Genomic DNA, 16987 nt, shown 5'->3' on the forward strand with positions numbered 1-16987 from the left:
AGGCCATTTTTTAGCAATGTCAGTTCGCGAGTTAGATGGGACCCGAGGACATCGAAGAGGGGGCATGGATGAAGAAGACGGCGGACCCTGAATGCCCGCCCACCGTGCACGATGGGTAAGTTGATCACATTCTTTTTTAGGGTATTATTTTAAAACTGGGGGGTAGTTTAATATAACTTTAGCGGTGCCTGAATAGCCTTTTTAAAGGCTATTCACGCATATGTGGGGCTTTATCAGCATGATTTTGCTGATAGAGCCCCTTTAAGGCCTTTTTCAACTCTGTGGTAGAATCAGCCATCTTCTTTGGTGTGTCCTGCTGAGGGAGTAGTATACCAGCCAGGGACACAAATAGACTTGACAGGCTGGTTAGAAAGGCCAGCTGTGTCCTGGGGAGCCCCCTGGACCTAGTACATTTGGTGGGTGACAGAAGGATACTGTCCGTGGTGAGATCCATGCTGGAGAATAAATCCCACCCCATGTATGAGACCTTGACGGCACTTGGCAGCACTGTCAGCGACCGACTGCTTCACCCCAAGTGTGAGAAGGAGCGCTATCAGAGATCCTTCCTCCAAACCGCAGTCAGGCTGTATAATCAGCATCAGGCTAAGCGAAGATCACTCCGCACAGAGAACTAAATGATCCTGAAGTCTTCTTTTTCTTTGTTTAGCTGCTATGACTCCTAGTATTTTCTCCTATATGCTATTCTCAACTTATGTGTGTCTCCCTCTGTAGTATATTACTGTTATTATCCTGTATCTGTATTAGCATGCTGTTGTAACACCCTGAAATTTCCCCATGGTGGGACTATTACAAGATTATCTTATCTTATATAGATATATGTAGAATGTAGACATTAAAAAACAATACATACAGTATATTAAAAAACAAAAAAAACAAAAACAACGTAAGCTCTAGAACATGACACAACTTCATTCTGAAAACCAAGACAAATCTAAAGACAAAAACTAAACTAAAAACATTATGGGCAAAGTTCCGGCTCCCGGAAAAAGAAGCGACATGCTCATTCTTCAGGTCGTTTCGCCTCGCGATTTGGCCTGAAGACATCTCTTTCCTCCGGACTAGGCTCATTCATTGGGCCAAATCCGGAACGGAGTGCGCGACTGGAAGCTGGTGCAGTGCATCGGCATTCAGCCGCGGATAACGTATTTTGGATCGGAATCTGAAGTGTCCTCCGCCTCAGGTTCCAGTCCAAAATACCCAGTGTGAACTTACCCTAAGATTTGCATTTGGCCTTTTCAGGCTTTCAAAGTCATATTGTGTGATAAGTTTTAGTGCTAACTTCATTAAGAAAAAAAAAAGTGGTACTATATAAGTGTCCCAGTCTGAGACTACTCAGAATACCTGATACAATGGAGTGGTAGAAAGTGAAGTGGTAACAGTGATCAAGCGAAAACACATACATCATTTCATCACCAATCCAATGACTTTGTCTACACTAGCCTTATAAAATTCTCGTTATAGAATGCTTTATTTACTATGCAGAACTAATGACCTCATAGGGAGGACTATATGCAATTTACTTATACAGAATACAGAAGATTCATGGCTACATAGAAGAATTGCATGCAACATACCTGTTGCAATAATAACATTACAGTTTGGGAGAGATCACCTTTTACCTTGTATCATATATATATATATATATATATATATATATATATATATATATATATATATATATATATATAACCTGTCTTCTGACCTGGAGTATTTTGTCACAGACTTTACATTTACCTATTGATTGGTTTGTAGTGTATGGTGGAGTGTATTATTAGTATGTTGATGTGTTTCATTAGATATTCAGTATAGCTTCTATTTCTGATCTGTTTTACAGATCAACAGATCAACAAAGTATTCCAGCCATATCTAATGTCATAGAACTCAGTAACGGTATACTTTTTTTTTTCTCATGACTATATCTTTAGGTACTTTAATACCATTGTTTTCTTTTATTTTGTTGTGTAATTTCTTTGCTCTTTATATTATTCTTATGGTGGCTAGATGATGTCTACAGCAGGTCACTGTCTTGTGTACTATCATGTTTTGACCCCTGTGCGTACCCAGGGATAACTATTAAGCTCTAGGCTCTTTATCTTGGTTGACATTTGAGTGAGCAATCCTTTTTTTACTTACACTAAGAAAATAAAAAGTGTATAGTTCCTTAACCGCTTATCACTTTCTGTTTCCTATTCACTAGGTATGAGCTGAAATATGATTGTGTGGAGTTCTTATTCTCTATGTTTATTTGTATTGTATTCCCTCCATGTACTTTGCTTTCTTCTTACACTTTCGAGTATATTGGTTGTGGGTTAATTTGCTTCATATAAATTGACTGTAGTGTGTACAGTATGTGGCATAAGGCAAGATTAGATTGCGAGCTTCATTGGGGATAAGGAGTGCCATGAATGATGGATCTCTGGATAGTGCTGAGGAATATGATGCCACTATATAAGTATAAGGAAAATAACTGACATCATATTTTTTGACCATTCTTTCAATAAAGGAGTAATCATAGATCTTCTATAGTCAATAAAGCAAACTAAAACTGTAATGATTTGCCAACTTGAAATGGAAGCTGCTGTAACATTTATATTATTAAAAAAAACCTGCATAATATTTCCATACTCCAAATATAAGACGCGGATGGAGTAAAAAAGTTTAAAAAAAAGTGTAGATGAGGTACTTGTATTGCCGTGCAATAATTGTAATTGTAAGACTGCAAACACCTATACTACAGTCATATACCACAAACTGTAACACAGTTGTGCTGTTACAAGTTGCTTCTGGACGCATGCATTTACTGCTATTTCCCAGGACGCACCTGCACTTTGCCATTAGAAGAAATGAAAGTACACGCGCAACCCTCAATTAGATGTAAATGGATGCATCCAGGAGCCCCCTGTGGCAGCACCCTTAGGGTGGCGACATACTATCGATCTGAATGCAGTTATAGCTGCATCCACTTGCTTGGCCACTGGTACTTTCACTTTGATGTAAAGCGTTGTTCACAAGGTGCATTTTGCACAGAAATGCATGCATTTTTATAGGAGAACTTACTGTGTTTTTTGTGTAAAAAACACTGTCAAACAGAATAATCTCCCACAGTCTAACCTTTAATTTTTTGGGGTTCGCAAAGACCCAGAATATAATAAGTGGAGGCCCAGAAGAGCTGACCAAACATAAAAATGTTACTCGCCTTCCCTGGACTCACACGTGGCTCTCTATTTTCTTCAGCATTTCTGCTTCTCACATCTGAGACTACGTGTTGACATTATTATGTGTCAGAGGCATTGAAGAGAGCAGAGAACCATGCCTGATTCCAGGGAAAGTGAGTAACATTGGGTTTTTATGTTTCATCACTTCTTCTGGGCCTCCCATTTTTGAAGAGGCCCTAGAGTACAATAATAGCAGTTTTGTTTCAGACATGTTTGGACGGAACAAAACTACTGGGCAAGTTCGCCCAAGTTCCACCTGCTCAGGGACTCCAGCTGCTGTGCCAGGGAAATATGCCCCGCATTGTCACTCGGCGGCAGCCGCTACCGATGTTTTCTTTTTTTTAATAGGCTGTTACTTCAGCAGGTAATGGGCCCTATTTACTTACCGATCCTGGTTCCCGCTTATGGCCGCCGGTGCTTCCCCTTCTGCGGAAGCTGTGAGCAGGAGCCGGGATTGATAAGTAAGGCCACGGGCCCACAAACCCCACAAACACTATCGTTATACTTTTCAGATGATGACTGGAGGGCTAGGAGAGGTGAGGGAACATAAAAACACTATTACTTACCTCTCCCGGCTCCGGAAGGCTTCAGGCCTACTTGGTTATGTCACAGAAATCACATTGAACGTGGCTTATGTCCTTATGCATCGCAACACAAGCCCCGGCTCAAATGACGTCTCTTCCATCATTGAAGATGGCCGACATCAGCAGGGAGTGCACCAAAGCCCAGGAGAGGTAAGTAAGGGGTAATTCACATGGAGTAAACGCGCACTCATTTTGGCAAAATACACGTGTAAAGAATACACATGTAAAAATAAGACTCCCATTAACTTCAATGACATTTTACAAGTGCATTCTGACGTGTTTTTTTACATGTGTAAAAAGAATGCCATTGAAGTCGATGGGAGTCTTATTTTTACATGTGTATTTTTTACACGTGTATTTTGCCAAAATGCGCGCGCGTTTATTCCATGTGAACTACCCCTAACATTGTTTTTTAAGTTTGTATCCTTCCCTGGGTCTCCAATTATTATTATTTTAAGACCCCAAAGTATAATAATTGTTCACAATGCGTCCAATAGTTCGCTATGGGGCCCTACCATGCCTAGTTACGCCACTGCTTCTATATGATAATAATAGCTGATCCTGCACTATATAGGCATCAACAATGCTTAAGTGCTTATTTAACCCCTTCATGCCATAATGTTTTTTCATAATGTTCACATGAGGTTATATTAGGACTTATTTTTGAAAGGACAAATTAAACTTCATAATGACAATATTTAGTATCCTGTGCAATGTACTAGGAAACTGAAAAAAAATCAAAATAAGTGGAACTAGAAAAAACGTGATTGTGCTATTTCCTTGCATACATACGAATTTTCAAGCGGAGAGCAAAACCCGACATGTAGGCTTTTGCAGTCCGCTTGAAAAGTCGGACATCTTTGTGAACGGACAGTTAAGGACACCCACAGACAGTAAAAGAACGCACCTGATGTCCATTTAAATCAATGCAAAATGTCACGGACACAGCTAGTGTCTGATGCATATGTCCGCACAAGATTTTGAACGGACATTAGCAGCGGACACTAGCTGTCGGACACTGATGGTAGTGTGAACGCTCCCTAACTTGGTTACAAAAATCATTTTTTTGATACATCAGGTGGTCAGTTATGTGGTGCATGTGCATTGCCCACCTGGTGAGTACAAGGCTTCACTATAGATACCTGAAGTGGACTGATGCTCTTCACAATGTTTTGTTGGGATACCCTGGGTCCTGACATTCATATGGATGATTGACATGAACCACCAACAAAAATAGTGTTGAAGTCCAAGTTTGCCAGTTAATGGCAATGGTATACTTCAAGAGCTGTGACAACTTTCAGAGTGATAATGTGCCCTGCTACACTGCAAAACCTGTTTAAGGCTAAGACCCCACATTCCAGAAGCACAACTTTTTTGTTGTACATTTAATTGTCTTTTTTTTGAGAAAAAAACAGGAACAAAAGGTAGAAGCTATACCTATACCTATATATTTCCCATTCCTTTTGTAACCATTCTTGGCTTTGACTCAAAAAACCATAACAATTCCAATCCATGGTGGGCCCACATTACAACTTACAAGACTTAAAGAGGACCTTTCATGGTTTGGGGCACAGGCAGTTCTATATACTGCTGGAAAGCCGACAGTGCGCTGAATTCAGCACACTGTCGGCTTTCCCGATCTGTGCCCCGGGTAAAAAGCTTTCGGTCCGTAGCTCTTTACAGTCAGAAGGGCGTTCCTGACAGTCAGTCAGGTACGTCCTTCTTCAAAGCAGTGCCTATCGAGCTGTACAGCGTGAGTGGGGAGGAACGCCCCCTCCCCTCCTGATAATACTCGTCTGTGGCCACTCACACTGTACAGCGCGATAGGCGCTGCTTTGAAGAAGGACGTAACTGACTCACTGTCAGGAACGCCCTTCTGACTGTAAAGAGCTATGGTACCGGGACCAAAAGCTCTTTACCCGGGGCACAGCTCAGTATATAGAACTGCCTGTGCCCCAAACCATGAAAGGTCCTCTTTAAAGAGGATCTTTTATGTCCTCATCAATGTGAGGTTTTATATACTGCTATAAAGTCAACAGTGCGTAGAATTTACCCGGTATGTGCCCTGATGCTGGGAATATCAGTGCTGTTACTTTCGGCACCAAAATCTCCCCACTATCCGAAGGAGCAGGCCTTACAGCCTAGCATTATTGCTGAGTTGTGAGGAACAACTCCCCATGACATTACTTTTTTATAGATGGGGGGGCATTTGTGACAGCTCAGCATCATCGCTGGGCAGTAAGGAATGCCCCCTCTGACAGTACAAGGTTTTCTTTAATGCGGAGCATCCCTCACAGTCAAGCAATGACACTAGACTGTAAGGCCTTTCTGACAGAGGGAAGGTATTGGTTGCCAAAATTAACGGCACCAATATCTCCAGCACCGCGGCACATGCCGGGGAAAGCTGACAGTGTGCTGATTTCAGTGCACTGTCGGCTTTCTAGTGGTACATAATACCGCACATTGGTGAGGACATGAAAGGTCCTCTTTAAAGGATCTCCTGCTATTAATTTTATGCGAGATATGACAGGATACCTTCAGAGGCCCTATGGATTGCATATCTCAGTGCTGTTTTGGTGGTAAAAGCCTACACAGGTATGTGGTTTCAACACTTAAGTACTATCATAATGATATGTGTATGATGGACACCATGATAGTACTTAAGGGTTAATGTTATTGATGATCAGTCTATGGAAAACACAACAAGATATCAGCTCTTGCTCAATGCCTCTGTGCATGTGATGTGTACATCACACAGTATAGCAACGTGATTCTATTTTCTGATCACATTAATGTAACACCACATGGACATCAAACAGTGTTTACACCTAAAGAGAAAGGGCGGTGTAACCATATGTCATATTGAACTCATACAGTGTATGTATGTATATATATATATATATATATATATATATATATAAAACTTTATAATTTAGATTAATTTATGTACCCAGAAAACATGCCATTTCTTTGTATCCACTAGCCTACTGACCTGACTGCTATAAAGGGAAACAGTTTGCACATATTTTGGTGTACATATATGTTCTATGAATGTCCCAAATGTGATGTACACAGAACTGGATATATATGTTTTCATTGCATGTCCTGCTTCTTCAGGAGAAGGCTTACCCATGGATAATATTTCTCCTGAGTAGGTAGCCCATGCTTTGCAGAAACATGTATGGAAGACTCGCTTAACATTATCCAACGCCTCTCTGGGTTTAGAAAAGAACTTCAATGCTGGATCCTGGGCATCTGCTTGTTTCTGCAGGGAGCAGCTGCCTGCCTGGGGTGTACTTAGGACATATTGTTGCCTTCTCTGCTTGTTCTGTATACAGAGAAACCAAATAGGATTGGAGATCTTCTTCCACCTCTCTATTAAGCTTTAAGATAGGGCAGTTATGCGGCTTTTCTTTCCATTAAAATGGCCAGCTAGATATTACTTTGGTAATTAATTTATAAACTCCCATTCACACAATGTGTAGCCATTGCTCTGGATCCACAGCTTGCTGCATACCTAATGGTTTTGTGGTGGGTTTCTCCTATTGACTTCATAGGTTAAGTTTCCGTCTGACAAGCTGAATAGATAAGTCGTGTTACTACGAATTAGCTGGGGTCAGTAATATGTTTTTGAAACATGTAAAACATCCAATGGTTGTAATATACCAAAGGTCATTCTTTTTACTGGGCCGATGTGGGTTAAAAGTTACTTGCAGAATGTAGGATCCCAACTGGAAGGCCCTGATCATACTTGGATGTATTGGTTGAGTCGAAAGCCACATCAATACCTCAATGACTGTGTTAAGGCCTGAATTTCATATTGACCTGCACGTAAAATAGCTGTAGGCCTTGCTGCCTAAGTTTAATAACTGCTATACAATATTTAGATCAAAAATTATATTTAACCCTTCAGATATCATATGTGAAGTGTATGAGATTGTATGAAAATTAATTAAAGTAAGTATGCCAAGTTTTATGGGATTTATACTAGTTACAACAAGTAGATGGGTCATATTGAATAATAGCTGACTTATATAAAGACCATATGATGGTTGCCTAAACAAGATGAGTTATTGTATGGAAAGAGTGGGATAAAGTGTAATGCGAGGTAGATATGAAGCAGTAAGGACTACTACTGGATGACTAATCCTTGGTCTTTAGACACTTATTAGTGGTTAGTAACATGTAGTTGTACATAGAACAGCTTTGTACTTACAATTGCTTTGTGAATATACATTTACATTTTTTATTTCTCATGTATCACATCCATCACTATAACCAAAGTGTGTGCATATTATTCCTGTCTTACACAAGCTAGTCTCCAAAGAACTAACCAAAACATAAAAGTTTCTTCCTAGGCTTCTTAGAACAAGGGATTAACCTATATCCAGAATACTCACATCACGCTGTGAAGACAATGCACGAAGCAGCATGCTTTTCTTGGAACACTTGTGATTCTCTAATATGCCTACTTTGCTTACTCTTTAAACAGTCTCATATACATCACATCTAACAGACACATACATAAAAGTCCTTGTGTAAACATTATATAGTTCTTCTTACCTGGACAAGAAGTATGGATGGAATTCTGGCTTGCAACATCCTGGCATTAAAAGGTTAACAAAATTGACAAGATGAGGGAACTGTGATCCAGGATACCAGTGGGGGGAATTCTTATCTCTAGAAAGCTATATGAAGTGGTAAATGTGCGCCCAGTAATTTCTATTAAATGTATACTTGTGCCATGAAGGAGCTAAGAAGAGGCAAGAAGATATTCATTTTACCAAAAGTAACACATGATGTGAAGTAGTCCCAAGTAGAGGAGGTGTCCAATAAATGAATTTTGCCAAAAGGTTGGTCAGCAAGTCAAGAGATGAAAATGTATGGTATAAAGAGAAAAGATAGGGAGAGGTCCACAGGTTAGAGGTAGGCAAGCTAGAGCACTTGAAGATGTAGTTGTAAGGGGCAGGTGCAGGAGGTCCAGAGGTCTTGTTCTTTCTTGTACCTTTTCCTTCTTTTTGCTACATTTTCTCTGTAAATTCTCCTTTTATATTGATTTTCGCCCCCAATTTTTATCTACATTTGATCCCTAATCTATCTGTTCTTATGCCCTTTACCCGGTTTCTTTTCATTTGCAGTTCTTTTTCCTCTTATGTATGCTATATATATACTTGGCTGTATTTTTCCTTCTTCTGCACAGTAGGCTCAGTAGAAACGATATCCAGCAACATCAGTTCCCCTCTCATTTCTTTCATGCATCTCTTCTCTACCTCTGCCTTTTCCTACCCTGCCTGTCTCTCTGACTCCTTTCCCTCCTCCTCTTTTCCTGCCTCTCCCACCCTCCCTCTCCTTCTCTTCCAAGGTACGATCCCACTGTTCTTCTCTCTTCCAGCTGTCTTTTCATCCGTTGTTCACAGCTCAAGCAGGTTTTCTTATCCCATAGAAAATTTAAATCTAGAAGAAATAAAATGTTCACTTTAACATTCTAATAGTAGTTTATGATGAGTAAACTCCTGCCATGTTATGCTACCTTATGACTGCTGTGTGTGAAGCCCTTGAGATGCCACCTAAATATATGTTATGAGTGTGCAATTTACAATTTATTATACTTTGTTGCTTTAAATTAATTGCATTTACAGGTTCTGTTTTGTCAGTTTGATATTTATTACATTACTTTGGAGCAAAAAGGAGAATTGCACGGTAAAGTTATCATTAAGTAGAATTAGATTTGTCTGTTGGGACCAGACATGGCACATGGACTGTATATGTTCACTGCAGTCCTTGAATTGAGTCACAAATGTCATTTGTGTGGCAGTTTCTATGCATATTATGAGCCAAAGGATGGGGTGAATCCCACAAGAGGAAAATATAATGGAAAGACTGGTACTTTTCTTTTGTATCCAATCGTTGCTTCGACTCTGAGGCATGACAGTGTTTTGGTCAGTTTTTGTGAAGCCAGAACAGGCCACAACACAGGGAAGGTGCAGATTTTTCTATTAAACTTTTCTGTGTAGGTCCTACTCCTGCCTTACAAATACATTTGTAAGATATTAAACAAAAATATATCGCTGTATGAAATTGTCTTAAAAACTCTATGAAAAACAACCACCGAGATTGCATATTCCAGCCCTAGGACACTTGAGGCAACTAGCCCCATTCTAAAAATACCATAGCCCGAGCTAAATAGAAGCACATGCTGCAAGCAAATTTACTATTGTTTACAGCCAGCATAAACTGAATCCCTGCTTGGAGAGCAATGTGGTCGTCATCTGACAACATGAAGGGATTGGAAATGTTGGAAAGCTGTGTCTGTGTCTGCACTCTTTCCTTCTCACTGTTTTTCCGATACACGTGCAGTTCTGTCTTTCTTTGTTTCTTATTTTTCCATTTGCATGCCATTACTATACTTATGACATACACCAATTGGTTTACAAGACAGGGGCAACTGAAGAAATCTGCAATCCTGGACTTTTGCCTGTCCTAAGGTTATAGGTTGAGGAGGTCTTAAAACTAGACGTACAACTTGCTGGTAAGACCTTTGCTTGGGTTGATTCTAGTGTTGGTCTCTGATTCTCAGTTTCTTTAGCTGGCCTCTTAGTTCTGTCACTGGTGGTATGATCCTAGGATCTATTTTAGTATGTTTGTGCTTCCCCATTTATACACGGACTGGCAAACGAAAGCTAAATAATAATAAGCCCATTAGACACCTAGCCTCTGACCTACTGGAAGATAGCTCCGTTCTGAATGATATGACAGAGCCCTTATTTGAGACTTCTTTCACACCTTAAGCTTCCTCTTGGGTGATGAATGTTATCCATCTATCTGGGGGATACAACGCTTTCCTAAACATTATCTTTGTAAATACATACTTGAGATTAAAATCACTGTATTACATCTTTGACCCCTATACAAATATAACCCCCAGACTCTAATAAGGCTGCCCTATCCCTAATACTCACCGGTTCTATACACATATAGCAGCAGGTAAGTTATTAGAAATGTTTCACTGCTGCTTCTGATAAACCCTCATCTCAAGCTGTGAGAAACTGCATTGTGGAAGCCGTGCTTTAGTCCCCCTTATATATATCAAAGTCTCACCCTCTTGATGGCAGTAATGTCCTGTCTTATTCAGAATGAGTCCCCCAAGCTTGCCGGCAGGTTGCAAAGGAGACCTTCGTAGCCCCTGGCGTCCCTTCCAAAGATTACACAGCCAAACGTCCCCGCACTGCAGAGGCAAAGCAGTATTGTGACAGTCAGCAAAGGCAGGGACATCAGCTGTTTGCTCTTGTAACCTGGAGGGGGGGGCTCCCCTCTTGTGGGGGAATCCCTTCACCTCCTACAAAAGGAGCAAAGCAGCCTACCTCCTTTTTGCTGTCTCCCACTCGCTTTCCTGCTGGATATTGTCCAAACTCTCATCACCCCTCCCTGTACCAGTTCAGCTCTCTGTTGCAGATCCCCTTTTCTGTATCCATGCAATTTTCTTCTTTTTACTTATCTCTTGCCATTCTCACCTAGCTCCCCCTTTCTGCATTCCATCTCCCTTCTTCTCTCCCACACACTCAATGTATGCTGTACTGTACAGTATATCTTCTTCCAGCCTGCTTCATCCTGCACACTGCTCCAAAGGCGGCTGTATTCCATTTCTATTCTTCTCCTGTCCGCATCCTGATCTAAAATTGTGTATTATCCCTAGATATTTCCAAACTTTAAAGCGAACCACCGCCATGGAGTCACTCTAAAGAAATCCCCCTCTTCTGTCAGAGGTGCGCCTATAATGGTTCAGAACAAAGCAATGATCTTTAATGTGTAGATCTGTAGGCTTGTATTTTACAATGTGTCTTCTATACTAATAATATACAGTTTAACTTTCCCATGCCATTATTCTGCCCAGTTTGCACTGCACCTTCTGCAGCATATGTTTTAATATGCATAAGCCTCCAGATTTTTCACTTCTCCCACCTCCCTTTATTTTCTTCTTTCTCCATGTCTATCAATCATTTTGATGTTACTACCATAGTCACGCCCCGCAACTCTTGCACGTCTGCCAGGAGCCAGTAACACAAACTACTGTAAGGCAGGAATCACACGTACAGTTTTTGATGCAGTTGCCTTTGAGCCTAATCCCAAAGTGCATCTCAAAAGAAGTAAATGATATTTATATGCTATAAAAAACTATGTATGATTATATCACTCAGGTATGTTCACATGGCAAGGTTAAGCCTCAGATTTCTAGTGTGGTTTGTGAATCTGTTTAATATGGTGTCGGCGTGTTCATTAATCCTTTGCAATGGCGCTAATCGAGCTATCTCTGGCCCTTGAGTCAAGATCACATAGGACAGAAGAAATACAATCACAAGCAACTGCAGCATCACTGCTGTGCTTACTGTATATATATATATATATATATATATATATATATATATATATATATATATATACAACAACTTGTATGGATGGAAAGTGTCCTTTTATTGGAAAACGCAGTACACTACGTATCGGTCCACACTGGAACCTTTCTCAAGTGTAAACATTAAAAAAAATCTGTATCAAAAAAGAAAAAGACATGGCCGCACATCCCAACTTTATTAGACATTAAAAAAAAATCTATTTATCTATCTATCTATCTATCTATCTATCTATCTATCTATATTCTACAAATTAAGTTCTTGGTTCATATTTTACTCAAAGTGACAAAGACTCACCTCTCTCTGACCTGCAAATGAATTTCAGAGATGTGTTTCAGCCATATTATGCTTATCATACACTATAAATACTCGCCTTACTCTCGGTCTTGGCTTCCAAATGAATTCAGAGAAAGTGTAGTCCAACCAGGGGTGAACTTAGTTTCTTCTGCCTGAGGTGACCTAAAGAAAGTTCCCCATGATGGGGCCCCCTGAATTAAAATTATAGGCCATGCCCCTCCCTTTTCAATTCAAAAAATCCCCTTATTTGGGCCCCATAAAGTATAATGCAGCCATCCACAGTATATTATCACCTTCACTGGTCTCTACAATGTATAACCCCTTTATTTGCCCACACACATTATAATTATTATTATGTGCACCAAGAACCTAATTTTCTTGTGCTTTTATATATATATATATATTATAATATATATATATATATATATATATATATATATATATATAGTAGACATATTAATAAATTAATAATACTCTTGGCAATAGAGTGCTGTTGAAGTTTTGTGTGTTTGTTACGTAGTACATAGGCCAAATATTTTTTTTTTTCAATTCTCTGAAAAAAAGTCAGTCACTGACTCGCATTGACATCAATGGGAGGCAGATCTGAGACAGTTTTGCCACTGTAGACTTTAGAAGTAACAGACTCGGCTAAATTCTTCTGGGCCCCGGTGCAATCTTTTGTCTGGGGCCCCCTACCTCATCCCTACAGGGAATTCTTGATAGTGATAGTTACGAGTGTTAAGGAGTTTAATGTTAGTGTGGTTAGGGGAATCTGTGGGTCTCCTTGGCTTATGGGCCAGATGGAAGCTGCAATCTCAATACTGATGCCAGTGCTTATGGGCCCCCTAAGGCTCCTGGGCCCCAGTGTGACTGCACCCTCTACACCCCCTCAAGTTATGCCTCTGATCAGAGGTCTGGATGGAATACCCAAATGTGTGGGAAAACACCAATAAGGAGTCAGGCTGTAGTGTGTGTGTGAAACTGTATGTTGAGAGAGACCGCCCATTTCACAGCCAGTAGATGCAACTAGGTTTTGCCCATTTGGAGAATCATTGTACTGCCTTATTTCCAGAAAGTACAAGAATAAGGTAGATGTTATGACTGAGCAGTAGATAATCAATGAAGCGACATCATACACTGCAGCCAGCATATTCTACAAGTCATCGGATATTCTGTAAAATACATGTCATAAGATGCACAAATTACAAGGAAATATACAAAACACAGGACCCAAATCTGTCACACTTAAGTGTTTTGTATAGCCAAGTGTAATTCTATGTCCTTTGTTCACTGTTAATCTTCATGTATGCATGACCTGCATCTGTTTGCTTTTATTCCACTTTGGTATTATGTATAAAGTCCATTTAAATCTTTTACTAATCTCTTTTGCTGCACAAAAGTACTCAACAAAATGTAATTATTATAATGTATGGTCTGTATTAAATCACAATCATGCTGTGTAAGGATTCAGCGTAATGTCGGTGCATGTTGTAGCATGCTGATGACTGCATTGTGGCAGGAATATGGTGTGTAAAAATAGGGAATATTTCTGCAGCTATATGATAATTTAAAAGTGGCGAGATGAATATGAGTGAAAACATAGCAAATGGCCTTAAACGAGTTTGCCCAAGAAAGACATTTATGACCTGCCCACAGGATATCCCGTAATTGTATAATAGACGTGGGTCCCAGCTCTGGAACTCATGGCAATCTCTAAAATGAATCCCTTCCCAGTTCGACCTTGCCCAGGTCTGACAGTGCTGACAGTGAAATGCAGACTGTTAGAAGGGGTCAGGTTCTAGAGCAACAGCATTGCCCTCTGAACTGTTTCCATTACTTTGAAGGGATTCTAGCCTTAGAATCCCATTTTTAGCTAATCCCACGTCAGAATAGGCTTAAGAAAGGCTATTCTTCCCCTACCTTTAGAAGTCTTCTCCTTGCCACTGGGACGGGACAAGGAAGAAGAAATGGAGGAGGTGAACAAGAAGAAGGTGGTGCTGGATAGTTCTCTCACAGCACAGGGGATGCCCCCAGTGCTGTTTGAGTGCTGGGGACCAAACCCAGTGCTGTGAGAAAAGTAATTAGCATATGGGCGAAAATTGGGATATCAAAGGAATGGCGGCGCAGAGAAGACATCTAAAGGTAGGGGAAGAATAGCCTTTCGTAAAGCTATTCCGAATTGGGTTTAGCTTAAAATGGGATTCTAACGATAGAATCCCTTTAATAAAAGTAAGTTACGAAATCAGTGCAGAACTGTGTAGCCATAGTATACGCCTGCGTTTTGGACATGTATTATATATAATATATATAATTATATATATATATATATATATATATATATATATATATATATATATTATATATTTTCATGAGACTTCAACATACTTTGTACCGTATTGTGAGAAGGTTAAAGGCAAAGTACTGGAGGCTGCTATATGAGCCACAGATTCCTGACATATGTGTGGTCCAGTGCGGGTCTGGAATAGGTGTCAGCCCAGGTGTTGGTCATTGGCTGGTTACTGGCCCATAAGAGGCTGCAGAGCCTGCACTTCAGGGCAGATCCTAGAGGAGGAAGTGGCTGGGTCTGTCCTGACACTGAGAATCTTGTGTTACTGTACAGTGTTTTGTTTGGTTGATTTGTGTGGCAGTAGTAAGCCACATGTACAGTGAGTATTTTCTGTTCAGCTAGTGCTTCTACCGAGCTACCTTTCCCACAGCCTGTATAGCACTGGAAAAGAGACCCTTTTATCTGACATCAGATGAAGCGTTCACAGTCAGATGCAGACATGCCCAAACAGAATATAGTGTAGGCTGGACAATATACTGATACAATATCCACTAACATACCTACAATCCATAACTTGGGGTGAATCTGATATCGAAAATGCATACAAATGTGCCAGTCACATGATTATATGAACGTTATGGGAATATTAAAGGGATTCTACCATTGAAATGAATTTTTTTGGCGATCACACGTCGGAATAGCCTTTACAAAGGCTATTCGTCTCTTACCTTTAGACGTGGTCTCTGCTGTGCCGTTCCTTAGAAATACCGTTTTTTACCGGTATGCAAATTAGTTGCAAGAGCGGCCTCCCAAAAATGGCCGCCGGCTGGCATGCGCACTCGGCTCTGCTGGTGTCTCACTAGCAGAGCCAACTGCACAGGCATCAGAGGTGACGCAAAGGAAGACGATGAAGGGGAGGATCCAGCCGAAGATAAGAGGAGTCACTGGAGCGTGTTTTCAAGCAGCAGTGGGGACACCCCCATCGCATTTTTAGCGCTGAGGCCCGCCCCCATCGCCGCAAGAGAACTAATTTGCATACCGGTAAAAACCGGTATTTCTAAAGGCTATTCTGACGTGTGATCGCCAAAAAAATTCATTTCAATGGTAGAATCCCTTTAAGCATTTACCCACGTCTTGGATTGTAGATATGTGAGTGGACAAGTGGTTGTTATCAGTGGCGTAATTTACAGATCCCGGCTCCTGCTCACAGCACCTTCCGCAGAAGGAGAAGTGCAGGCGGCCATGGGCGAGAACCAGGATCGGTAAGTAAACAGGGCCCGTTACCGGCTGGAGTAATGTCCTATTTAAAAAAAAACAACAAAACCTGCAGCAGTAGTGGCAGCCGCTACCACTGCTATCCCAATAGTTACGCCCCTGGATGTAAATAGGCCCAAATGGAATATGGTGGAGGCTGCAGAGGTGCAAGACAGCAAGACAATAATATAACAATCAGGGGTGTAACTATCAGGGTAGTAGCGGTAAGAGCTGCCACAGGGCCCAGTACATGAGGGGGCCCAGCGACAGCCGCTACCGCTGCTACTCGGATAGCTACGCCCCTGGTTGTTATATTATTGTCTTGCACCTCTGCAGCCTCCACCATATTCCATTTGGGCCTATCTGCATCTCCTGTAAACCATTGTTTCATCTAATATCAGATAAATGTGGTCTCTTTTTCTTTGATATGATGTCTTTTTCAGTGAATTGTTTATAATTTTAGGATTAGGGCACATTTGATATGTTGAGCCTTAATCTCAGGTTGTGAGCTTGCATATTTTAGCCAGTATATCAGCTAATACCTCAGGATTATTAACTCATTAATTAAAGGATGCCGTCTGGCCCTGTCATGTTTTCATTGAGGGTATTGAGGTGTTGGTACTAGTGGGGTTGTATCAGCACTCTGCACTTCACATTATCATTACACTGCCACCTTATATACGCCTTATCTGTGTGCTTTTGGAATGCTTGGTAGCCATCCCTTTATGGATGGCAGGTTTGTGATTGGATATTTTATCAGTATCTTGCACCTCTGCAGCCTGTACTATAATCAATTCTTGCCTGCCTTCATCCTGTTGTGAACCATTGCTTAATTTTTTTAAATTCTTTTTGGTGATTGATAATGATATGTGATATGAGTACAGTATATGTTTATATGCCAAGATATTTTGACCTTTGACAAAT

General features: G+C 40.6%; 1 protein-coding gene across 1 annotated transcript in view; it reads right to left on the reverse strand.

The window, feature by feature from the left end:
• The window catches only part of CRHR1 (corticotropin releasing hormone receptor 1), a 131306-nt gene extending 122184 nt beyond the window's left edge, over nt 1-9122 (reverse strand). The window contains exon 1 of the mRNA XM_075277145.1: nt 8384-9122. Within this exon, the coding sequence (XP_075133246.1) occupies nt 8384-8422 (39 nt within the window). The 5' untranslated portion in view covers nt 8423-9122. The remainder of the gene's footprint in view (nt 1-8383) is intronic.
• Between the last annotated feature and the right edge of the window lie 7865 nt (nt 9123-16987).

Source organism: Leptodactylus fuscus, chromosome 6 (genome assembly GCF_031893055.1).
Source record: "Leptodactylus fuscus isolate aLepFus1 chromosome 6, aLepFus1.hap2, whole genome shotgun sequence".
Taxonomy (NCBI): Eukaryota; Metazoa; Chordata; class Amphibia; order Anura; family Leptodactylidae; genus Leptodactylus; species Leptodactylus fuscus.